The sequence below is a fragment of the Panthera uncia genome, chromosome D2, assembly GCF_023721935.1.
Source record: "Panthera uncia isolate 11264 chromosome D2, Puncia_PCG_1.0, whole genome shotgun sequence".
Taxonomy (NCBI): Eukaryota; Metazoa; Chordata; class Mammalia; order Carnivora; family Felidae; genus Panthera; species Panthera uncia.
Window position 1 is genome coordinate 46,263,503 of NC_064818.1, and position 26,486 is coordinate 46,289,988.

General features: G+C 45.5%; 1 protein-coding gene across 1 annotated transcript in view; it reads left to right on the forward strand.

Moving 5' to 3' along the window:
* The window catches only part of MARCHF8 (membrane associated ring-CH-type finger 8), a 122,635-nt gene extending 96,380 nt beyond the window's left edge, over positions 1–26,255 (forward strand). Inside the window, 7 exon segments of the mRNA XM_049646378.1 lie at positions 3,398–3,448; positions 17,100–17,182; positions 17,430–17,796; positions 17,798–18,270; positions 19,693–19,873; positions 21,849–21,996; positions 22,421–26,255. Coding sequence (XP_049502335.1) covers positions 3,398–3,448; positions 17,100–17,182; positions 17,430–17,796; positions 17,798–18,270; positions 19,693–19,873; positions 21,849–21,996; positions 22,421–22,725 — 1,608 coding nt within the window. The 3' untranslated portion in view covers positions 22,726–26,255.
* The last annotated feature ends 231 nt before the right edge of the window (positions 26,256–26,486 follow it).

Consider the following 26,486-nt stretch of genomic DNA (forward strand, 5'->3'; position numbering starts at 1 on the left):
AAGTGCACAAAGTTTCAGAAGCACTGCTCTAAGGGAGACCACAAATGAGAAGAGGATATGGAACTGTGTTCTGAGGAGCTCTTGCTTAACGTAGACAAAAAGAGCCCACCAGAGACACATGGAGAGGAGAGAAGGCCAGGGGAGCGGGTGGTATCACAGTGTGGCATCACCTGGTGCCTTCTCGGAGGAAGGAAGGTAACAGTTTTTGCTACCAGCAGTGAGGCTTTTCTCTCTCCCAGGATTACAACGTGGTGGACCCATTAAGTGGTGACTAAGCATATTAAAGATTTATAAAAATAGTTTGCTGAAGTCTGTATCACTTGGGCATTGAAGCTTAGTTTTGGCTTAAACTGGAATGGAACTCTTTTTCTCTTTGGTATGCCTAATTCCCGTTCTTAACGTTGATGTTTGGTAAACTTTACTTCTTTTTATTCCGAAGCGTACCAGTGTACCCTGCTATAATTCATGTATGTGCTTTTTAACGTTCTTAAAAATGTTTTTGTTCATTTTCCCCCTGGTTGTATATTTCTCATCAAAACACAATTTCAAAGCAGTTCTGTGGTGACATCGTCATTAGAACAGGCCTAGGAGCGAGATTCATTTTTGTCCATGTTTTGTGCCTAATATGGTTGTTTGCATGTGGTAGTCGCATGGTAAATAAGTATGGAATGAATGAGTCACTGGTTTGAATGCATGCTGGGATTTGCTTCCTGAAAAATAGTTCTGTTATGGTCCTGAACTTCTTAGATTTTCAGTAAGTCCGAATAAATGTAGCAGCATTTAAGGGAAATTACAATGGTCTGTTGGAACTGAATTGTTAATCTGCCAGGCAGTGGAGAAGCAATTCTAAATATTGACAGATTTCAGTCTTTATAACATCTGTATCTGCTGGGGCTGGTTAAGTTGTTTGATTTTTACCAATGTAAAATATTGAATTGTTCTTTTTTTTTAAGTTTTATAAGCCTTTTAAAAAATATTTACTTAAATTCAGGTTAGTTGAATTGTTCTAACAAGGGAAACAGGGCACAGGCTTGTATCATTAAATTTATTTCTCAAGTTCATAAGGTAATAAGCAACTTTTCGATCTCAGTCTGGATTTATAAAGTTACCTAGCTTAACCGTGAGACCCACCCTAATAACCCTGTCTATGGAATGGTAAGTGTCAAAAAAAGTCAGGGAAAGGAATTACTGCTTCTCTTAGTACCTCAGAACATCTTTGTGGATTTCCAGGTAGTGTTAAACTGGCCATTTCTTGAAAGGTAGTGGGTAATGTCATAGCAGTTGTAATGGTTTTCTGTACCGATAATCCAGGACGTGTGGTATCTTTGTTTTAGTTTAGTAAACTAAATTAAAATTTAGTGGTAAATTGCCAGTAGATGAGCCTCTAAGCCTGGATTCACAGCAGTGCCCTGTGTTTGTCCATAGTACATTCTTGACTCATGAATGAAACCTGAATGGTTACAGATTTACCTGTTCTGTGGACAGACTCTCCATTCCCCGTGAGTGAAGGCACGAATAAGATGAATGAATGAAATTCCTAATTCATCTGGTCTCTTAGAAATAGTCTTTGGTGACATTGCCAACACTTTAACCATACTTTATAATTTTGTTCTTTTCTTTCATAACTATCTGATTGACTTGCTTAAGACCAAGAAACATTCCATTGAGGCTATGCACTTAGTGACAGTGTCTGTATTGTATTATACTCAAGAGTTTGAACTTCTGTTTTCACTCAGATTTATAAAATAAGAATATATAGAAAATAATCAAAAAATTGCACATTTACATTGCTGTGAAGACAAGACAACATTGTCAAAACAAGCGCCAGCTGGCAGGCCACTTGGGAGCTCTTGAAATGTTTCTGTGCTAACATTTTAGGGATGTTGAGTGTTCAAAAGCCAAGTGTATACCAAAGTCAAGGCAGTATGTAATTTGGTGGGTTGAGGGAAAGGGGAAAGTTAACACTTTCTTGATTGCTAGTTCTCTTTTGGCGGAGCCTTGGTGGCATGGAATCCACTCTTTCAAAGCAGTTTTAGATCTACTGGCTCCTTTGTACTTCTGACTGACCAAAAGAATTTTACCTGCCAGTTGTGTCTCACCCTTTTCTAGTCTTCCCTATGGTTATTGTGAAATGTGAGATGAATAGAGAATATATAATCTTAAAAATGGAAATGAGATCATCTCTTCCATTAATAGTTTTTTTGTTTTGTTTTATTTTACTCATTTGGGCTTAGAGCAAGGCCAGTTGGAATCAAGAAGAGTTACTTTCTTATTTTTAGAAAATCAGACTTACATTTGGAATGCTCACTGATTTTTTTTTTTAAGAAAATTATAGTGTGGAAGATTACTGTACTCATTTGCTGTGGCTGCTATAACAAAATCACCACGGAGTGAGTGCTTAAGCAACAGGAGTTAATTTTCTCATGGTTCTAGAGGCTAGAAGTCCAAGATTAAGGTGTCAGCAGGTTTGGTTTCATCTGAGGCCTCTCTCCTTGGCGTGCAGATGGCCGCCCCTGCCTTCTCCCCTGTCTTCACCTGGTATTCTCTCTGTGTGTACCTTTGTCTGAATTTCAGCTTCTTTAGAAGAACACCATTCATATTGGGTCAAGTCCCACCCTGATTACCTCATTTTATCATAATTACCTCTTTAAAGACCCTATCTCCAAATACAGTCACCTTCTGAGTACTAGGGGTTAGAATTTCAACATATGGATTTGGGGGGACACAATACAATCCAGTCCATAGCAGTTCTGGGTCGGGGAGGTCATTTTCAAGGGAGAAAGATAAGGTAGGAGGTTATTCAAGAATTCGAAGTGAAAATGAAAACCTAAACCTAAAGCATTGACAGTAGAAATGCAAATGAGTTGGAGACTGAGACATTACAGAGGAAGAATTTGTTATAAGACTTTGTGACTAAAGATGGAGGAGGCTAGCATGACTCTCCTATTTCTCTAACCCAGGAGGAGAAACAAGGGAACAGATGTGAGTGGTGGGATGTCCCTTTTGAGTACTCAGCACTTGACAGCCAGACAACCTGGGTGGTGTCAGCTGTCCTGCTTTCTTCTTCCTCATCCTACAGTGGCTCCTCATAGCATGGACCACATCACAGTAAACTGAACATGCTATTTCTCACCTCTGAACCTCCATTCGAATGTGCCTTAAGACACTTGTAGCCCTCTTATTTTTTGTTAATTCCAAATTCCTGTTCTTGGTAACTTAAGTTCCTTTAGGGCAGGGACTATTGTTTTACTCATTTTTGCTGGCACATAGTACTTTACGCTCAGCAAATTCTAATTGAGGGAATGATTGCCAGGATTATTATGATTAATGGTCTGTGCACATTTTAATCACCTGTTTCATTTTCTTGATACTTAACACCTGTTTGGTTTTCTTGCAGAATGAGAAGACTTTGGGACATTCCATGAGTCATTCAAGTAACATTTCTAAGGTAGAGTGCCAGAAGTATGTTATTTGGGGTTTTGATTTGGTTTCTTCTAGCTTAAATGTGATTATACTCCTTTCTTTTCAAGATGCAGAGTTATTTATACAGTTCTCAGTCTGCTCTAGGACCATACAACAAGGTGTGTGGCAGTTATGTTTTTCTAGTGAGGCGATTCTGAATGTGTGTTACGGTTAGCGACTAATAGGAGAAAAACCTATTTCTCCCAGTAGAAATCATTTACTCTCAGGTAAAAAAAAAATCTCAGAGAGTCACCAGAGAATCTGCCCCCTCCATTAGGAGCACATTTGATCTTAACAAATAGCCAACTCTGGTGACTTAAATAATTATGGGTTTATGTGGTTCTAATTGTGTCTGGAGATAGGTGGTCCAAGGCTGATGTAGTTGCTCAAAAATGTTGTCAGTGATCCAGGAATTTTCTGTCCTCTCCGTGCCACCTTCTTGGCACATTGTCGTCATCCTTATGCTTTCTATTACCTCATGGCCTCAAGATGGGAGCTGGACCTCCAGGTACCACGGCTGTGGCCTTGGCAGGAATGAGAAAAATGATGAAGGATGGAGGGGTCTGTCAGCTGAGACTGACCCTTTTCAGCAGGAAGTGCTTTCCCGGAAGCCCTAGCCAGCTGCCTGACATGTGCTTACATTTCACTGCCCAGAACTGGATCCAGAGCCACCTCAAGTTGGAAAGTGGCTAGGAAAATGAGGGCTGACAGGGTGAATTGGCCATCCTACAGCACGTGGCACACCTGTGGTGTAGTCGCTCGACTAGCCTGTCAGGAGCATGTCAGCTGCTGTGGGGTGACCCAGGAGCCAGCGGACAGTGTCTCGCACTCAGCAACCTTGTTTGCATGCCCTGCTCATCTTGGCCCATCCTGGGCTCTGGCCAACCTGTTGTCCATGCAGTATGTCCTTGTAGGCTCCTTGAAGAGATGGGCCTTCTCCCCATGTCTGTGTCAGCTGACCAGACACTGGCACAGATCCTCACAGGAAGATCTGAACAATGTGACAGATCCTCTTCTGCTGTCTCCAGCCTCCCAAGTGGTCAGAAGTAAACACATTATATGCCATTTTAATTTACAAACTATATACCTATTCTCACTTGTATCACCCCCTTTTTAAAAGTAAAAGTAGAATCTAGCAAATCCTTTGAGACAATTAGTCTGTTCTTAGGCATATTTCTGACCTCACCATATATCATTCATTCACTTCATGATGCATAAAAAGTAGGGGCGCCTGGGTGGCTTGGTTGGTTAAGCGTCTGACTTCGGCTCAGGTCATGATCTAACGGTCCGTGAGTTCGAGCCCCGCTTTGGGGTCTGTGCTGATAGCTCAGAGCCTGGAGCCTGTTTCAGATTCTGTGTCTCCCTCTCTCTCTGCCCCTCCCCTGTTCATGCTCTGTCTCTCTCTGTCTCAAAAATAAATAAAACGTTAAAAAAAAATAAAAAAAAAAAGTAAAGTCCATATGCTCTATGTGATATCGAAGGCCGTTTAGAGTACTTCTCGGTGCATTCCTGACCTGACCTTCCCCGCAGAACAGTCATTCAAAAGCCACAGGCTTCATCCACCTCACATGAACACCTTTCAGTGAATCCTTCTTGTTCCAACCTCCATTTCTTTTCTTCTGCTGTTTGTTCAGCTAGGAATGCGGGAGTTAATAGAACTGTACAGTGGTAGATCATTACTGTCTGAGTGAGATGGCAAGTTTTGCCTTACCACTTTTTTTTTTTTAACGTTTATTTATTTTTGAAAGAATGCAAGCAGGGGAGGGGCAGAGAGAAAGGGAGACACCGAATCTGAAGCAGGCTCCAGGCTCCAAGCTGTCAGCACAGAGCCCGATGCGGCACTTGAACTCATGAACCGCGAGATCATGACCTGAGCCGAAGTCGGATGCTTAACCGATGAAGCCACCCGGGCGCCCCATTACCCTACCACTTTTGAAGGTGCTGCCCAATGTTTAAGCACTGAGAAAAGTAAGAAGATGCAAATCCAGATGGCCTGTCTGGTTAAGTTGAATGTAACATTATTATTATTATTATTATTATTATTATTATTTTATTTGAGGGAGAGTAGGGGAGGGGCAGAGAGAGAGAGAGAGAGAGAGAGAATAATCTTAAGCAGGCTTCACACTCAGTGCATAGCCTGACATGGGACTTGATCCCACAACCCAGGGATCGTGTCCAGAATTAAAAAAAAAACAGAGTTAAAGTGTGGAGCAGAGTTTTGTTTTCTGTTTTTTTGTTTTTTGTTTTTTTTTTAATATGTGAAATTTATTGTCAAATTGGTTTCCTGGAGCAGAGTTTTCTGCCACAGAGGAGGGCCAAGAAGTTGTGGGCCTCTTCCATTTTCAAAGCAGAGGTTCCTCCTGCACGCGGGAAATCCTGGTTCCTCCAGGAAAATCGCTGGAGAGGTGTGTGCACACATTGCTTCCCGGTGAGCCATCAGCCTGAAATTTTGTTGCAAGATGTACCCTCTGTAATAAGAACAGTTGTGTGATGTAGAGTTGTTAGGCATGAACCAGATACATGGTGCTGGGGGAGGGAGGGCAGGACTGCTCTGAAAGATAACTTTGTTTTTGAGACTGCATTTCTTTCTTGCAGTATTTATAAAATGAGCCTGTTGTTCGATGCCCCTTTAGGCCATGGCGCGTAAAACTCCATCTTCAGTGTAGCAGACATACTCAAGCAGATACTTAGTACCCTTGAGATAGAAGATACAAACAAGGGTTAGAACACAGACATGTTTTATGCTGCCTGGAATCTCCCTTGTGTCTCTCAGGAGACTTTTTCTGTTGACTCAGCCTCCAGCTGGGTTCAGCGCTGGTTTGTCAGCGCTGGTCATCAGTCACCTGCAGAGCGCATTATGCTCATGCAGTTTACCGATTACAGGTAACTGAAGTTACTTGAAGTTAGAAGTTGAGAGCAGGTAAAAATAAACCTTCTGTCTGTCTCTTTGTATCCCAGCTAGATAGATTTTGTTACAGAGTGATTTGTTACAGGGGGTGTTTCAGTGTTTGTTGGAGGCACCCCATGTTTTCTTGAAGCCTCAGAAACCTAACTCCCCTTACAGGAAACAGGAAGGTTAGATGGGGTGTGTGAGAGGCAGCTAGGTGGCTCATCTGTTTTTAAAATGGGCATCCAAGTGTGATCCTCTTAGAGAGTTAATTAAGGAAGAATATTGAGACATTTAAGCAGTTTCGATCACAGAGTCTTTACCCAGTATTTGGTTTTGTATCAATGGTAATGACGTTAAGTGGGTATCATTTATTGATTCTAAGTGCAAGTTTTCATGAAATTTGTTATCTCATCCTAGTGGTCCATCCTGACCCCCTAAGTGGTCCCCTAGTCACCTTTCCCTGTTTTCAACAGAGCACCTGTCACTCACTGCCTGAGTTTTTATTGATGTTTTTTGTTTGTTTGTTTGTTTGTTTGTTTACTGTTGCCCCTTTGCCCCACAAGTAAGTAAGTTCCATGAGGCTAGGGTTATATCTTGTTTGCCCGTAAAACTTCAGAGCCCTGGAGTTGCTTAGTACATGTTTGTTGAGCAAATGTTTGCATAGCGTTGTGCTAGACATTATGTCTAGCTCATCGTTCTCTCCATCGTCACAGCTGTGTCCTGGGCCCAAGACTCCTGGATTACTGCAGTAACTTTCTAAGAATCTGCCTGAATTCTTGCAGCCTCCCAAATCGGCTACCACCCAGCAACTAGGTAAATAGAATCCTAATGCTTCTCTTGTTAAGCCTTCAGTGGCTTCTTATTGCATTTAGAATAAGATTCAAACCCTCTACTTTGATGTGCCAGATCTAAGGTGATCTGGTCCTGGCCACTTGCAAACTCATTCATTTAAAGCACTTATCATAGTTTATAATGATACTGCAGCAATGTGTAGCAAATCATTATTTTTTTTTTAAAGAAGTAGTAGAATTGCCCCCTAGTAAAAGACCTGTTCTGTTGACGGAGTGCCTAGAGAAGCTGAGGTAGGGTGAGACCCTGAAGGCATCCTTATGGAAAGAGGGGCACTTGAATGCAGCTCTCCATGCAGCCTCACCCTGACCTTTGTCCTGCTGAGGGGTCCTAGGGTGTGGGTCAGCAGGGTTCCCCAGGCATGACCATCTACGCCCCACCCTCACCCTGTGCACTACCTGTGCTGTTTGTGTAATCATTTTCTTTAAACGGGCTTACTGTATTTAATTACGTTTTGTATCACTGTATGGTATCTGAAATCACATTTTTGATTTGCTAGTTTTCTGATGTGAAATTAAAACATAGCTATGAAAAATATGTTCTTCAGTATGTCAACTAAACTCTTATTCTGTCACCCACCACTTCTCCTGATTCTGCCCTTTGTGAATTAGCACTGTGACAGACAAGGGGATTTGGGAGGCCATGTGGTGAGGGAGAAGGGAGGGTGGAGGGGGGTGTCTGCTGCAGGAATGTGATGTGCAGCACCTGGCTGTCAGATGGCCCTCACTCCCAGGGTAATTTGGAGCTCGGGCTGGTGAAGGGAATGCGGCGAGGTACAGAATACAGCCTCGGAGTGGTGATTGCTTGTGGCACATCAGGGTGAAGTGATACGCTTCCCTGTTCAGGGGAATTGTACCACAATTGCCCCCTGCCTAAAGGCTGTCTCCTCACTCGGCATAGGGTATCCTCGGCATGAGGTGTCCTTATCTGTAACATAGACAAGGGGGCCCAGTGCAGCATATGTGAGGATTATATGAGTTCAGATTTTGTCCCACACTTAACTCTATGCCTGATGTTGTGCTCTGAATGCTGAACCAAACAGAAAAGAGAGGAGTAAGCAGACCTCCATAAAGTACCTGGCAGATGAAGAGAATTATTATGAAGGTAGAAGACAAGGGGCTGAGGTAGGGAATGAAAAGAACCAAAGTTTAGAAGGGCTGCTTGGGAGAGGTGTAGCTCAGGAGGAGGCACATAAAGCAGAACATAAACAGTGAAAAGGAGCCAGCCAGGATAGGATTAAACTGTTGAAAACTGGTTGTCCCCTCCTTGGGAAATCCGGGACATTAGGCATATGTACTGGGAGTGATGACTGTTATAGTTGCCTAATTGCAGGGTGCCTGTAAACTGTGGGGCCATGTTGGCTGGGGGCCAACACTGAGGACCACTGTACGTTGCCCTAAAATCTTTTAGAAGAAGGTTGGAATTCCCTGTGGGATGCTTGAACTCAGTCCCACTAGAATTTTTTTTTTTAATGTTTATTTTAGAGAGAGAAAGAGAGTACAAGCATGCGCAGGGGAGCGTCAGAGAGAGAGGGAGAGAAAGAATCCTAGGCCGCCTTCTTACTGTTGGTACGGAGCCTGATGTGAGGCTGCATCCCACCAACTGTGAGATCATGACCTGAGCTGAAATCAAGAGGCAGATGCCTACCCAACTGAGCTACACCCAGGCGCCACTGGAGTTTTTTTTTAGATACCAGGAATTTGCTTAGGTCAGGCTCATCCTAAGGGCTGGACTTTCCAGAGCCTCTGCTCAGGCCTCTCATAACACCCAGATAAGGCATTAATTTACAATGAGGGAAGCATTCTCATTTGACCCTGGGAATAGGACTTGGTCCAGGTGACACAATTTCTTAAGCAAGTTCATGATTGGTAGCACTTACAGGAAGATGGCAGTGGTAAGCTAGATCTGTATCATGAAGCCTGGAGCATGGGTATTGTCCTCTCTGCAGCCAGGCAGCTAGTCTTACTAGGCTGACATTGCTGAAGGCTGTTACCTAGTAGAATATTTTAGAGCTCTGCATAATTTTATTCAGATACCATGAGCATTATGTGCCTCTGGTTGATCAAATCTTCCTGGGTAGAAGTCAGACTGGACATGTGTAACAAGCCCTTAAAATTATTGCTGTTCTGTTTTTTTGGCAAGCAAATCTCAGTGAATTTAAGCATTGACTCTCCTAGATCTCTCAAGTATTTTCTAGTTTTGACTGCCATCAGATAGGAATGAGTTATAGGAGGATGTCGTGTGTAGATGTAAACACAGCCCTAGGAGGGAGGCCACACACTGTCCTATGGTTGTCAAGACCAGTGTCTGCTTCTCTGTGTTTCTGAGTGCAAAGTTGATTGGAGACAGACTTAGGTTGCTCAGACTTACAGGTTAAGTACAAGGCAAAATATGCCTTTCCTAATTTATTCTGAAGAAAACATTTATCCCAAAGACAAGATACTTACTTTCCTGTGGCAGGAGCAGGGGAATGACTTGGAGGAGTTGAGTGGCATCATCAACACAGTGTAGCCTCACTTGGGATCCTGATGGAGCGTCATGGGCAGTGTTTTGCTATTGGCTCCCCTTTTGCAGAGACCATATTTGCATTTATTGTTTTCTTCTGACTGGTTACAGTTTAGTTTTGGGCTACAGCTTGGTCTCCAGTGGTCTCTTTTCAAAATTTGGTTCCGAGTCTTCTTGTGGGGGGAAAAGGCAGGGTTAAAACCAGTGTCGAATAACACCAGCAGGTTATTTATTTGCCTTTTCACTCTTGCTCTCTCATGAATGCACAGTGGAGCTTCCAGCGCGAGAGATGGCATCTTCTCTCAGACACTAGTGGAATATGTGCTGGTGGCCTTGTGGTTTAAGGTCATCAAGTATAGTAAAGATTGATTGATGTCACCCACATAAACACAAGCTCTTTGGGGACCTCAGTAATTTTTTAGAGCATAAAGGGGTCCTAAGACCAACAAGTTTGAGAACCTGTTTAAACCTACGAATAGGCAGTCACTCCAGAGTGTACTTGTTTTATTCATTCAGCTGTACGCGAACACCTACTGTGTGCCAGGCACTACACTAGGCTAAACAGCAGCAGCTTCTGAGTTAGCATATTATTACAGAAACGTCTTTTTATGAACCTTGATAACTGCTATGACAGAATTGGACCAGGGTAACAAGTACAGTAAAAACCACTTTTTGAGGAGCAACCTGTGGAGGGGCCAGTCACGCAGCGTGAGGTGTTGGAGCGGCCCCAGGAGGGGCAAGGGGGGAGGGTGGAGTGCTGGGTGACCCAGTACCATGATTTTGGATCTTTATATGGTTATACTTGCACGTTCTGGGAATGTGAAACCATCTTTGCTCAGAAATCATTGCCATCAGCGTAGTTTATTGAAAGCAAGCTATATTTGTAAGGTTCCCAACAGTAGCTGGAAGCCTACTTTAGAAGATGAGCCATGAGAAGGTTCCTTCAGCTGTTGCTTTGCCTCTACAGTACTGTGATATATGCCCCTCATTGTGCTGGGGACGTAGTAGTATTCACGTAGTTCTAACTGTCTCTAAAAGGCCACCGAAGAAAAGAATTCAGTGTTAGTGTTACTTGCTAGGCAGTGCTGAGAGTCGTTTATAATGGAACTCATTTTAGGATTCAGTAGTTTTTAGTGCATACTCTCCTCCATGAATCCTATATTGTATATATTCTATATTTACTTTCTTAGTGGTCAGTTTTAATTAATTGCCGTTGTGAAAGCTTGTTCTTGGCACAGCCCTTCATCAAGAGTCAACATGTATTTATCAGAGCAGCCACAGAACTGGCCTCTCCTTCAATGGTAGCTCATTTTTGCAGTTGAATACAACTGGGTATTTATTTATAGAAATCAGAGTCTGTTATAAGGAAGCATTTGTTTTCACAGAGCAACTTCTGTGCTGAGCAGAAAGTTTACTGAAATGCAGTCGCAGCCTGTACTGCAGAGTACAAACACCAAGTGAGACTCTATTTGGCTTTATTATGTGAAGTCAGGCCTGCTGAGGTGGCAGTAAGGGACAGATTATTATCTCGTGGTTTGAGAGGGAGTGAGGATGGGCAGTAGCCTTTAGTAACGTACCGAGCAATAAGTGAACGTAAGCTGGTCTGATAAGCACGATTTCTAAAATGCCCCGTCCTAATGTTCAGAACCTGTGAATGATGAGGCGTCATTCCCACGATGTTATATTGTATGAGTGGAATCATGTGAGCTCTTAAAAGCAGAGTACTTTCTCTGGCTGGTGGCAGAAGAGGACACGAGAGATTAGAAGTAAGAATGGACTTGAACATGGGAGGGATCGATGGGGTGTGCAGGTGGCCCCCGACTTGGGACAGCCTGCAGGGAACTGGATCTTGCCAACAATGAATGAATGTGAAGTGTATTCTTCCCCAGAGCCTCCAGAAAGGTGGGAGGCCCTGAGCAGAGGATCCCGTCACACTGTGTGCCAGATTATAAATTCGTGTGGTTTTAAGCCACTAAGTTTGTGGCAATTTGTTACACAGCAATAGAAACCTAACACAGCTGGCAAATGCTGTCCTTGTAAAGGAAAGCCCCTCTCTCTTGGGTGCTGTCAGAGCCCTCACCTCTGAAATCTCTGTGCTGATGGTATAAATTGCTCTCTTGATTAGCCATCTTCTTCTCTAACTTGTTTTGATATTTTGTATTTTCTTTGTGGAAATACAGTAATGACTTCAAATTATTTTGACCATGATCCTTGGTAAGAAATAGTTTTTACGTTGAAACTCAGTTCACTCACAAACACAACTGAAAGAAAAATTTCCTCCAAAAGACTTCATCCTTGTGATGTCAGATGCATTCTGACATCTTCTATTTTATTTCTTGTTTTAAAAATGTAGATTATGACTCACTAGACCAGTTTCTTTACTGGTTTTCTCAGAGTTGGAAATCGATACAGTTGGTTGTGCTTCTTCTGTAGTTTTATTTTACTTCTTAAACTTTTAATCACATGTTATTTTTTAAAAATCAATTTGTAGGTAGTAAATGCCTACTGATGGTAAAAGTGGTGTCATGGTTGGGAAGGGTCTCCATTGAAGTACTTGTTTCTCCTGCCCAGGGTCCCTGGTCTCCTTCCACATGTCAGAGCAAACCACTGTTAGGAGCCTTGAAGTGTGCACCCTTCCCTGATAAATAGTCTGCACAGGCCCACACAGAGCATGGCCCTCCCCTCTGCCCATTCCCTCCTTGTGGCCAGTATGGACTCCCCTCCAAGCCCAGGGGCACTGAGGTTATGGCAGGCGACTGTTCCCACAAACAATGCTGAGCAAACCTCTCTGTATATATGTGTGAGGATGGATTCCTGAAAGGAGAATTGCTGGGCCCAAGTGAACGTGCATTTGCAATTTAGAATCTAATTGCCACATTGCTATCTTGTGAAGTTTAGCCGTTTGCTTTGCCACCGGCGGTGTGTAAGCATGGCTGTTTTCCCGCACTTTTGCCAACACAGGTATTCTGTGATTTAAAAAAAAAACAGACTTTTGTTGTTGATAGTACATTTTGTTATAGTTTTAATTTGTATTTCTCACTGTAAGAGAGGGTAAGGTAAGCATCTTTTTATGTTTTAAGAGCCATCTGTACTTTCCCAATTTTTTCTGTTAAGTTTGAGGTCAATTGTAAATAGGGGCCTTACTTGTCTCTTACCCTCCTTATCCAGTCTTTCTTCAAATTGCTCCTGGCTTAAAATCAAATGAACCTAGAGGCTCCTGGGTGGCTCGGTCAGTTAAGCGGCTGACTCTTGATCTTGGCTCAGGTCATGGTTTCATGATGGGGTGGAGTCCTGAGTTGGGCTGTGTGCTGACAGCAGATTCTCTCTACCCCTCTCCCCCGCTCGGGATTCTCTCCCTGTCTCCCTCTCTGTCTCCGTCTCTCTCTCCCTCTCTCTCTCCCTCTCTCTGCCCCTCTCCCTTTGCCCTTCTTCCACTCTCTCAAAATATAAATAAATAAACTTAAAAAAAAAAAAAAAAAGCAAATGAACCCAACCAGACCATTTCTTGTGGCCCTGTACCTGTTGATGTAAATCAGAGAGTGAATTTACTTTTGTTAGGAGCCTGAGACCTCAGATGTTTAAAAGAAGCTTTGCTGATAAAAGAAGGCCCAGTGGAAGTTTGCAGCAGAGAAGAAAGAGGAGGTGGCAGAGAAGGGGGTTGGGAAGCAACCTAGTGGAAGGAGCGAGGGAAGGAAGTGAAGCAGGAGAGCTGGGAAAGGTACGGCTGGTGTCTTGCAGAGGGAAAGTCCCTCTGATGTAAAATTGGTAAGTTCCTGCCACGGACTGAGAAGTGTACTCGCTGAGTCTGCCCTTTGAATGGCAGTAAGTTCTAGCAAAAAGAAACCGGGAGAATGAAGTGCCAGCTTCTACCGAGGCTACATGGGAAGTTTTCTTTTGGTTGTTTCTGACAGCCTTGATGAAATCATTTAAAACAGTGAATTATATGATAGGGAAGGGCAACCACTGAGTGACTTGAGTAGTGCAAAACAAATTGTCTAAAATTGTCATTCCTAAGAAATAAAATCAACTGGGAATGGAATCTCTATGTAATCCAGAGGTTTATTTTGTGTAGTTGATTATGACATCTTAAGAAGAGGGGTTTTTATGAAATTTTTTTTTGTGGTGAGATTGCTTTACATTCTTTTTTTCTTTTCTTTCTCCAAAATCTGTTTATTGGGATAGTTTCCCATTCATGTCGATTCAGGGTGCTTTCAGTGCTGCTTCCGTCTGAAGGAGTGTCCTTCTGTGAGCCTTGCCGATCCTCTGTGGGCTGGCACAGGACGGTGGAGCAACCCACACACAACACCACTTTGCACGTGTCTGAGCACATGGTGATTTTGTAGCACCCTGGGCACCTCACGTCCAGGAAGTAGGAGCTGGGGCTCTGCACCAGGCACTTCTTGTGCTTCCTCTTGTCTTCTGAGGGTGGATGCAGGAGGCCCTTCGCCGAGGGGCCTGTTCTCCAGGGCAGGTCATCACTGCAGGAAGCTGTTTTACACTCCTTTCCATGACCACAAAGTCTCTTGTTTGAGGACGGACAGAGAGCTCCAGGAGCACGCGGCTTTAATCTTGTTGACACGTAATTTTCTCATTATGAACATTTACACATACTTTATCAACAGCAGTCCTGTGTGGTCTGATCTTGTGGAGGAGAAAGGGTGTTCTCCTTTTCCCTTAAGGTGAGTGCTGTTGCCCCATAACCTCCCCCATGCCACCAGCCTGCTGCCTCGGGAAGAGTGAAAGAGCTGTCCAGGGGACTGCCAGCCCCTTGACTTACCTTGACTCCCCTGGTTGGACCCTGGCGCTGTATTTGAACTGTATTTGTAGGCTTCCTTTTGTCCTTGCTGTTGATGATCAGTCCAGCCTTTGAAATCCTCGTTGGTAGGTTGATAGATGTTTTATTCAGCTGGATACCAGCTACGAGTTAAGCTCTGTAAAGTTGTTGATGCTATGCTTTGGTGATCGTTTTACACGAGGACTGGTCCTGAGCTTCAACAGGTGCTCCTCTTCAGCTGATAACAGCCGGAACCTCTTATGGAAGCTCTCATGGCCCCACGAATCTTGCTAGTTTTCTCATTCAGCTGGCATAAGGCATTTGTTGGTTTGTATTCATATAAAACAGCAGTAAGTAGATAGTTAAAATTTCCTTGAAAATCATGATCTAATAAGAGAAAAATTTTCTTTGTACTTGGGAGGCTTGTTGAGGCTTGGACATTTATCATCTTGCTGAAAAGTGTCTCATGATATTTTTTGTGGCATTGGAGAGAATGAAATGAGGACAGGGGCCCAGACAGAGGATGCTGAGCCTGTTCCTGTTTCCCAGATAAGCAGACAAGGGTCTTGGGACCATTGTCAACATCTCATAGGTGTGACGCTCTGCTCTAAGTACAGACGTGACTGTGTGCATTCCCAGGAGTCCACCTGAGACACGAAATTCGTGGCGAAGTGATCCCAGGTCCTGTTGTGTGTGCGGACTGTCCGGCTGCCTACTTGGTGCAGGCCTTGTTCTCCTCTGAGGCTCTTCGCCCCTGCCTCCAAGCACTCCCCCGTTGCGGGTGTGTAATGATGCAGTCACCACCCAGACTTCCCTTTTGGACATGGATCACTTGAATTCAGAGCAGGAATGAGAGGCCATTTTCCCTTGATTTCAGCTTCTTGTCTGAGACCCATCTCTTCCCAGGACGCTGAATATTTTCCACATTTAGTTAGAACATGTGGATACTTCGGTGACTCAGAAGAGGTGCTAGTTGAGTAACACTGCATGATTTTAGCATATACATGCTGTATGATATCATGTAACTGCCTGGACCAGGTTTCAGGCTGAGCTGGATTTGAAGTGACATTTAATTCTCTTGCTCAGGAGCAGGAATAGTGGTCCATTGAAGCCCTCAATCAGAGTGCCAGTCCTGGCTCTCTTCGGGTGGGTGCATTTGCTGGAGAAGGCGGATGGGGAGAGCTTCTGGACAGTGGTGCTGCCTGTCTTGGTGGCTGGCCCGTGGCAGGGGTTCTGTAACTTGAGTGCCAGGATGAGAGCACACCCGTGGAGATCGCACTTAGCAAGAGTGGAGGCTAAGCCTCAGCTGGGGAATTGTGGGCCAGAGTGGGGCTCTTCAAAACAAGGAGCAGTACTGAAGGCTACTTGGGGGGCCTGGGGAAGGTAGGGAGGTGATGTGGGCTTGCTCTTAGTAATGGACTCCTAGTACTGTTTTCATGTGGCTGTTTGGGTTGTGTTGTGTGGGGCACATGCTCACTCAGGCTGACTGTCTGAGGAGGGAGGAACGCATTTATATGAATATGTATGGTGCTCTGAGGGCTATAGGAACACAGGAATTGGCAGCCTAGAGAAGGCAAGGACCACACAGAGGTTGTAGGAGACTGGGGGACCCTTTAGCAGTGGCTCTGCTTCCTCAGCTCAGGTACACCCTTATATTCTTGTTCCTCTCCTTCCACTTCTCTTCTTATTATGGTGCTTTCTCACCTTCCTAGAGCTCTTGTCTCATTTTGGGTTAGTCACAGCCCCTCAGTACTCCTGGTCTATGCCATGACTTTGTGCTATATGTTCTTTCGAATTTAAGTTTCCTTATTTTTCTTAATTCCCAATCCCATGACTAGGACTCTTGGGAGCCTTCTGTGCTCAGCCCCCTTCTGGGCCCTGGGTTGAGCTGTGGATTGGTGGCTCTGTGGTTAGCTAGTCTCTTTTTTGTGTAAAGAGCTCTGATAGGGTAGTAAGGTTTCATGGACCCAGTGTGAGGTTAGTAGTAGAGAGCACTCACAGCCTGCTATACCCTTGATTAGTCTCATCCCCAGAACCAGGTTAAATAAAGAGGGCCAGGTGCGAAAGGTGAGCACTGGCATTGTCGGCACCTCACATTTCTTTTGCATTTGCATATACCATCTAGTACTTGGTTCCTCCCTCCCTCCCTCCCTCCCTCCCTCCCTCCCTCCCTCCTTCCCTTCCTTCTCTCTTCCCCCCCTCCCCCCACCTCATGCCCAGCCTGGGGCTTGAACTCACAACCCTGAGATCAAGAGTCACATGCTCTACCTGCTGAGCCAGCCAGGAGCCCCTCTGTCTAGTACTTGGTTTCTTGATTTATGTATGAACTAATTAAATTTAGATGCTCAGGAAATAAAGGACCACTGAATCTGCAGGAGATCGGTATTACTGCTCTGAAGTCTTAAATATTTCTTGGCTACACTTTGACCCACATAAAGGGAAAGAGTGCTGTTTGATTTGTTTGGTCTCAACTCATAGGGACCTAATGGATGTTATTCACTGAACAGTAGGAAGGGCAGATGTTCTTAGATTCTCCATCCATTGCTGTTCAGAAGGGGATGGTGTTCACTGTCCCCTTTACTCTTTCCTCTGAAACTGACTGGAGGTGTGTCGTTGCAGGCTGGGGGTTCTTCGTTGGCGTCGGCTCCAGTGTCCGCCTTCTCTCGCACTTCTGTCACGCCATCCAATCAGGACATCTGCAGGTAACGCTCTGCTTCAGATGTTGCCGTGGTTCACGTGACATCCCAGAAATAAGCATTAGTGCCTGTAGGTTCTCGATTTTCCATTTGCTTGGTCAGAATGCCTTTGCTCTAAACAGCTGGCCCAATTTTATGTGCTGTTTGCTCACCAAGTTACCACATGAGTCTCATTTCTTCACTTTGATGTCTATTCTCTTTTAAGATTGTTTTTTACTTTCTGTGCTTTTATTCCACTGTTCTCTGCATGCAGTTCCAGTGCAGTGTGTTCTGAGTGTTGTCACCAAAGTCCCGTGCAGTCTGCCGTTGTCTTGAAAGCTCCTCAATGCCAGAGTTCTCTGACACAAGGGCTCACTGTGACAGTTATCTGTAAAGACACATTGTCAAAGAGAAATTCCTGTGGTTCAGAATGGACCCAGGCCTTGAAGCCTGCTGACAATACCAAAGCCAGAAGAATACTAAAGTTCTCAAAATCCCTAAACGATGTGGGTGAGAAGCCCCAGAACACTTCGGAAAGTTTTGACTATGTGGAAAGAACTCGCTCCGAAGGGAAATTGATACTCCCTCAAGATCCAGGTCTCAGGATTAACAGGTTCCATCAGAAGGAAAAAAAAAGCACCGCATCACAAACCTCTTGGCAGTTCCAAACATTCTTGCGTTTCATCCCTTTCTGCCAACCGTTCAGTTGCCTCAGAGGTGGAAGCTGGCAAGGGGGGCATCCACGTCCCTCTTTTGGAAGAGAGAGCGGATGCTGAAGCTGTGTCCAGGAGCCGGCGACTGCTCCGGTACCTGTTCTCGCTCTCGCACGGCTCGAGCGCCAGCAGCCTGCACAGGTTCCATGAGCTGGAGGGCTGTGCCGCGCCCCTGCACACCGCCAAGTCCTCCAGCGGGCTGGCAGGGAGCATGGGCTTCTGCTCTGATGAAATGGGAGACGACGATGTCTTTGAGGACAGCGCATCTGCAAAATGGAAGAACAAGGTCCTGCGGGCACCCCTCTGCTCAGTGGAGAAGGACAGTGACCTGGATTGTCCTTCTCCCCCCTCTGAAAAATGCCCCCCCATATCTCCTGTATCCACATCAGGGGATGCCTGCAGGTTGGTTTGCCAAGAACCATCATTCTGGCCATCTCTGCTCCCCATACCTCTGTGGCCTCATCTTGCTTTAATATGTGAAGTTTCAGGAAAATGAAGTAATGGGTGGTTATAGACAATTGTGGGTTAATAATTTTCTCCAGAAGAATGGAGTATTGGTATCATTTGAAAAACCAATTTTTATGACATGGGTCCCAAGGTAGTTTCACAGATGATAAAAGAGGGAGAAGCTACACATATTAAAGGCCAAGCTGACTCTTCTCAACCAAAACTAAGTAGACTTTGCTTAAGGAGATTGGAAGAAAGAAAATAGTATCTCCAGTTTTCCAGCTTGATGATCTAGACGTTAAGCCTTGCCGGCCCCTCCCAGCCTCATTTTTGCCCTTTGTTCCACTTGCAACACAGAGTGCATGGGAAGAGGCCGTTCTTCAGTACCATCTGCCTTCCTTCTTTTTAACTTGGATGCAGCCACCTCTGCCCTCATCCTTTCTCCACTTCCACCCTTTGTCTTCCTGTGTGCAAGCATCCTTGTCTGGCCTCCGGAACCTTTCAGAATTTGCTTTTTGTCACCAGGCTCATCCTTTCCCCATTCTAGCCTTTCCCTAGGCGCCCCTTCTCCAGGCCAGCTGGTACATTTCTAACAGTTGTCTCCGAAACCTCTCTCACAGAAACAAAGAGCTGAGAGTCTGGCCAGGGCCAGGACCTGGCTCCCCCCAGGTCAGGTGTCCCTACCTGCTCTCCAGCTGTTGGAAGAGACCCTTCTGTTTCTCACAAGTCTAAGTTCTTTGAGGTTAGTAGCTATATCCTCTTGTATGCACCCTTAGAAGCCATGAATGGTTTAAAATTCTCATTTCCTCAAAAAAGAAATAAAATTGCAGCCCCTTATCATGGGGTTTTTGGGTCCAAGAGAGGTTCTGTGTTTTCTCTGTTTACTCTCTGAGGGAGGACGGAGACGTGTAGTTGTGTGTGAAGGTGAAATTAGTGATTATAGATAAAAGCAGATTTGTCATCTTTTTAAGTCACCGGTAATTTTGGAAGGTAGAGTGCTGGTTTTGTTTCACACAGAAATTTTTTCCCCTAATTATTTTAACATGTTCTGAAAGATGCTTCCATGTTGCCTTAAATTCGTCTCTCAGTGACATTTTTAAATCTTCCCAAAAATGGCTGCTTTGTCATTTCTTATATCATTTTTTCCTCTCTGATGCCAAATGCCATCCAGACTTTCCATGTTGGTGCGGTAAGCTAGAAGTTCTTAGCTTGTAGTAATCATTCTCATCCGTGTCTGTGCGTTTTTGTGCTTGTAGTCGTTTCTGTGATGTTTGTCGCTGCAAGTTTTCTTTGGGGGGGGGATTGACCTTCCCCCGAAGCGTCCTCTTCCCCTGTCGTGTGGCCCTCCCGGTAACGACTGGCCTTCCTTTGCTGCAGGATCTGCCACTGCGAAGGGGATGACGAGAGCCCTCTGATCACCCCCTGCCGCTGCACAGGGAGCCTCCACTTCGTGCACCAGACCTGCCTGCAACAGTGGATCAAGAGCTCCGACACGCGCTGCTGTGAGCTCTGCAAGTACGAGTTCATCATGGAGGTCAAGCTGAAGCCTTTGAGAAAAGTACGTGTGAGGACACGTTCAGAAGTGCTCTCGCCTTGCTGAGACGAGGGCCCTGGGAAGAGTTAGCACCTTGGACTGGATGGAGCCGTAGCTTGCTTGTGTTCATTTCTGTAAGAAGTGGGGGCTGTGCATACATTCGTGCTACAGAAGTCATCGTTTCCGTTTCTGATTTCCCACTCCCTCCTCTCAGGAAGAAGCTCTTTCTGACCATTCAGTCCTAATGTGTTTTTCCGTCAAACTAAGACTGGTTGCTTATCTGTGTCAGTCATTGGCCGTTGGCCACAGACTGTTTTGTGACATCTTAGGAGTTAACTTTGTACATATTAACTGCTCATGTCTTGCCTCTGAGTAGGACTGTACATCAGACATCAATTAGTATCTCTCTCTGACACAGAGCACAGAATGAAATAGTAAATTTATTTGTATATATTGTGATAAATATTTGCTAGTTTGCAGGGTGAGGGTGGATGGGAAAAGAAAGGAACCACAGGCCTTACATAAAATGCACCTCTCTTCAGGCCCCAGGTCACTGCCCCCTCTGAGCGAGCCTGATCTGGCAGCTGCCGCCTGTGTAATGGTTTTCAGTGTGTCTTTCTATATGCCCAGCATACAAGGTTTTGTTTGGAAGAATGAAAGACTTGTTCTTATCTCGGAATCTCAATATGTCAGTTCAAGGAAAATCACATGATCACATCGAAACACCTGACAGTGCGAAGGGAACGAAGATTAAGTCGCGGCGGAGCATGTCCAACAGTTCAAGGAGGAAGCATTGGTTGTGGGCTGGAGCGCTGGGGGAGGGGAGTGGGGGTAGCTTCACAGAATGTTTGGGTGTTGAAGCCGTTCTTGAAGGAGCAGTAGGATTTGGAGTAAAGAGAAAGGAGTTTAGAGAGATCACATTGTCTGTGAAGAAAAGCATACACCGAAAAGGTGAGGGTGAGCATTTCAGGACCGTGTGAAAGGCTTGGACTGAGTGTGTCTTGGGGAATAGCCGGAAATCAGGGAGCAGAGAGCATTTTAGGAGGGAAGCCAAATGAAGATACCGTATAAAACCACAGCAGAAAGCCATCTGGATGTTGGAGAGGACAGCTGCAAACTACTTAAAAAATGTTTTGCCCCATAAAAATAATAGAATTTGTTGGATACCTACTCTGTGCTGGCCTCTCAGGTGAGATGTGTAGCCTTTGACCAATATAAACAATCTAGGAGGCTGTACTTTCAGCTTATCCTATATAGAACCATCTGGAAAGTGGCTGTGATTAGGGCTGGCCAAGGATATGCAGAGTGTTTATGCTTTGTTCTTTCTCTCTACCCTTATATGTTTTCTTCTGATTTGGAAAGCAGTAAATGAAAAAGAAAATCTGGCTATTTGGAGCAAATTAATGAGCTCCTAGAGGAGATGGGACTGGCAGAGCCTGCTTATACCAGGAACTCTTAGCATCGATTTCAAGCTGTTGCTGCCAAAGTAGCAAAGGACCAAAGAGTGAGCGCCTTCCGCCATCACTGTCACGATGTAGTGTGACCATCTGCTAGTGTGTTGTGGCGTCATCAACCCTCTTCCCCTCACTCATGCAAGTCAGCAAGGCAGGGAGGTCTCATGTGTGCCACCTGGGTCTGGGGCCAACATGCCGTTTTCATCAGGCCGAAACCTAGAGTCCTTTAGCTAGCCATTAGTTGTTTGCCTGCAAGAATAAGCAGACAAAAGGATTGATTGGTGGTTGTGGTTCATAGCTCATCTTGATCCCAGCTTCTTTTCATTGCATACAAAGTTGGCTGTCGACAGAATACCAGTGCCTGGTACCTAGTTGAAGCCAAGTGGTTTAAAGAGAATGACTTGTAGTATTTGGGGAAATTCATCTAGGTTGGGGAAAGGGGAGGGGGGAAAAGCCAGTCTTACCCATCTACAATGCTGTCACCTTCATTGTAGCCCTTTACATTTGGGGGCCTATACCTCATGCTCTGCGTGTTGTCTTTCCAGTGGGAGAAGCTGCAGATGACGGCCAGCGAGCGCAGGAAGATCATGTGCTCAGTGACGTTTCATGTCATCGCCATCACCTGTGTGGTCTGGTCCTTGTACGTGCTCATCGACCGTACCACTGAGGAGATCAAACATGGACAGGCAACAGGTATGTGCTCAGAGTGACAGGTGAGCTCGGTATGGAGATCGGGTAACACACTGGGGTCATAGGATTGGAGTGTTACTCCAGATTGGTATTTAAGTCAGACTTCAGATGTCTGGGTTTCTGGAGTGAGAGCATTAATTATGAGGTACCAAGCATCCTTTTCGGATGATTCTCTTGCTGTGGTGAGTAGTTTTAAAAAAACCCAGTCAGAAGAGATCAAATCAGGGAAGGAGAGAATCTCTGCAGACTGTTTCCTAGAAGAGCACGAGGATGAGAGAGAGTGGACACCAAGGACACCCTGCCTTTGGTGAAGCTAGATGGATGAGTGAAGAATCCATTGGTTACGGGAAGGTCAGCAGTTGTGTTTAATTACTTCAGATCTTAAATTAGGTGTGCTGATAGACTAACTGGGTTTTTCCCCTTCCAGGAATCCTAGAATGGCCCTTTTGGACTAAATTGGTGGTTGTGGCCATCGGGTTTACTGGCGGACTTCTTTTTATGTACGTTCAGTGCAAAGTATACATACAATTATGGAAGAGACTCAAGGCTTATAACAGAGTAATCTATGTTCAAAACTGTCCAGAGACCAGCAAAACGAATATTTTTGAAAAATCTGCACTAACAGAGCCCAACTTTGAAAATAAAGATGGACCTGGAACCTGTCATTCCGACACAAACTCTTCTTGTTGGACAGAACCTGAAGACACTGGAACCGAAATCGTTCATGTCTGATTTTGTGGAGGGTGTAGTTTTCCTGGACATCGATGAACAGCTGAAGGAAATTGTTTACTGCCAATTCTGTACCTTTTTTTATGTCCTTTAATAGCATAGACCAGGCAGGCGACTGTTTTTTTAATGGCTTCTCTTTTTCTAAACCCTCCTTAGTGAATCTCCCAGAAAGCCCTCACATTGGCTGTGCGCGGCAGGGTCCCACTTCTGCCCGCACTTCCACGGGAAGGGAGGTCCCCGTGACACTGTGAGGGGGAGCTGGCTGGGTTCTGGCCGGGTTCTGGCCCACGAAGCCTTGAGCAGTGAGAGAATAAAATGCCGGACCCTGAGAAGAGCAGGAGCCGGGTGGCACCCTGGCCTCAGCGCCCTGCCTCTCCCGGTCAGCAGCAGTCCCCCCACTGGAGCAGAATGTGTGGGAATGTCTAGTCATGCCAGAGGATTTCCTCCTCACCAAGAAGAGCCTGGGGAGTTGATGCTGCCACTGACGTTTCTCCCGAGCAGACCGGGCAGTGGTGCTCTGTGCGTGGTGGCGAGCGATTCACTGAGCAAACAGCACTTTACAAAAAGAGAATCTTTATTTTGTAGTATGTGTGTCCAGTGGGATTGACATTTAAAAGAACGTCTCATTTAGAAGCCTTCCCTTCATGACCCTGATTACCTATCTCTTTTACGTTATGATAGATCTAAAACCCTTTTTGCCTTATATATTCTAAGAAACCTGACATCTGCTCTGTGTCCATAAAAGGAACTTGTGGCCATAAAACAGGATAAACAGGCCTGAGGCTTTTTCATAATGTTTCATGAGAATTAATGAACACCAGATGGCAATTTGAGCATAGTTCCTGTGGTTTCAGGCCTATTATATGGCAAGTCTTCATGTCACAGGCCTGCCCCAAATATTTTTTTTTTTGTCAACACTGAGAAAGAAGGTTTTGTGAGATCTAAACAAAAGGAAGGAAGTGAGTAATTAGAACAAAACTGAATGTTTAAAAATGATTCCTTTATGGACAACCTCTCCGGTTCGTGCTGGCTTCACACTGACGGAGTGAGCACACACTGCCCTGGTCTGGGGCACGCACACTGCAGGCACTCCTGGGCGCCGGCCACCTTGGACAGCTTCTCCTGGGTGGCTCTGTGGATCACTGCTCAGGGCAGAGAGACAGACGGGCTGGCTCTGGGACAAAGGCCAGGAGCGAGTAGCAAACTGCCATGGCCCCACTGGGTCACTGCCCCCAGCCACGCCTCCACCCATTTATGGCCTTAACTGGACTGGACAGCGAGGACCCTTTAGGGGCCCCTGGCCCTGTAATCAGTTCGTTCTGTCATCAGGGATTATCTCCTGTACCATTTTCATAAGACAAAACCAAAATCACCACATTCAAATGGCCTTTGTCCCTTTAAAAAGTCTGCTTAAAGTTCTGTTTTTAAAAACCCATTTCTCTGCACCAGGTAAATAAGAGTCATCTCCAGAAAAATAGGCCAAGAGGGTCTGCAGTGTAACATCATCATGCCCAGAATACTTCCTCTCCAGGTGACTCTGCATCTGCAGAGCCTCCTATAAGGGGAAGGCTGCTTGGGCGGGGGAGGGGGTGTCTTGCCCTCAGTCCTCTGAACCTTAGGTGCCCCACCTGTCCTGTTTTGAGGATGAAGCAAACACAAGATGATTCCTTTGCCTTTCAGACTGGAAGTGCTGTGGTTAGTTTTGAAAGCCAGGACGAGGCCGAAGTGTGTCTAAGCTCTGGGAAGGGCGTGTGGTAGCAGGCTTTGCCCTGCCACCTCCTCCCACCCAAAGTCTGACTCATCAGGATCACGGATCCCTGTCTAAGGATCTGCTCTGTCGTGGCCTTCCTCTGGTTGGGCAGGCACTATCCAACCACGGCAACCCCTGAAAATAGGTCAGCCTGCTCTCGCTCTCTCGCGGTCTCTATCGCGCTCTCTATCGCGCTCTCTCTCGCTCTCTTATCTCCCAGGCCGCATCCGGTCCGCGCCTGTGTTCACTGTGCCCCAAGTGCAATTACCCACACCCCTTCTCAGCCTGGGGACTCCAGGCAGCTACACGCTGTCCACTCAGGGGAGCTGAGTCCTGGTCGGCCCTGCCTCTACCCCTTAGAAACTGCCCAGGCAAGGCCTCTTGTCCCTGCCATCTTCTTACAGCGAATGAGTAGTCACGTGAAGACTGGGATAGAATTTTAAGTGAGAATCCTTCCCCTCTCCCCTGATGGAGGCCCTTATGCTGAAGCTGAAAGTCACTGAGACTTCCTGCAGATGGGAAAGTGTGCTTTAGGTAAGGGTAGCTGCTGGGCCGCCCACCCGTCATGGCTGGCACCCCGTAGAGCAAAGGTGCCTTTATAACCATGACCGCTGTGTTGCTCCCATGCCTGACCAGGTTGTCACGTGAAACCCTTACTTCTTTTCAGGAAGGCCTAACACCATCTCATCACCTCCACCAAACTCCTAAAAGCCTTCTGCCTGGGGACAGTCCATCCCACGTCCTTCTTTCCTGTTCTGGGATGGCACACAGATGTCCCCTTGCCTTTCTCTTTTCTTGTAGGTTCTAGTTGAGCTCCTCTCACCCCTTTCTTAGTCCCGGCCTTATTCCCCACCTACTGAACTGGGAAGCCAGAAGCCCTGGAAAGGTGCTGTGCTGCCATCTAGTGGGGGAAGCAGATCTGCCAGGTGTACCTTTAATCCACATCAGCTTGCCCTCTAGTTCTTTGGGGGTTATTTATTCCCTAGGCTCCCCGCCCCCTCCCATTCTGCACCTGGCTTTGTGGGAGGATGACACTTGGCTGAACCAGAAATGTGGGATGAGCCTGTGGGTCTCAGGGCCAGGACGGCTGATACTTGGGGGCCAGGCAAAGGGGAGAGGGAAGTGGCTCAGGGGTGTGGCCAGCTAGCTCTCTCTGATTTGGCCTTTGCTTCCCCAAAAGTTACAGTATGGCTCGAGGGCTTCTGACTTTGGCCGCCAGCAATAATTTGGTTTTTTTTTTTGTGCCCGAGTTGATTTTAAGAATTCCTGGAAACTATAAAAAGGTCTCATCCTGCTCCAGGCCTCTATGTCTCCTCCTTTTTCACCTCCTTCCACCGTTTTCAATCTTATGGGTCTAGTTTTCAACCTTGCTGGCGTGCCCTCCCTGGCTCCAGACATGCAGGCCCCAGGCAGTGGGCCAGCGCAAGCGCATCAGGTAGTGCCTGCACAGTTAGGGCTGCTTCTGCTGCCTGGTGGGTCAGCCACACGGCTGGCGGAGGCCTGCAAACAGCAGGGCCGAGATCCACGATGCTGTGCATTTGGCCTGATGCAAAGACACTTTTTTGAATACTTTCCCTTTTAGATCTGATTTGAAACATGCAGCTTCCCTCTCCAGCCCAAGGAAAGACCGAAACATAAGGGAAGAAAAGGATTTATCTTTGTTTCGGAAGTAATTAAGTTGTGCAGCTATTTACCTATTTAGATGCAACGTTTATAGAAAGCTGATTGTTAATAAAAACCAAATTTACACTGGCATGTGTGGTGTAGTTTCTAAAAGGCACTTCACATTTGAAGATTTTCTTAACTTGGAAACTTTCTAGTTCTCTAAATGTCTGGTTTTGTATCCTTTTGTGTATGTTCACCGTTTCTCAGTATTACCACTTGAATAATTCTCTGGGGGGTTGTTTCTGTTATATACGGGGTGTCTAATTGCAGCAATAAAGCATCTCTTTAAAAAGGAGTTTTGCCATGAAAGTATTTTCCTGCAAAAAGCCTGGGAACACTGGCAGGCATT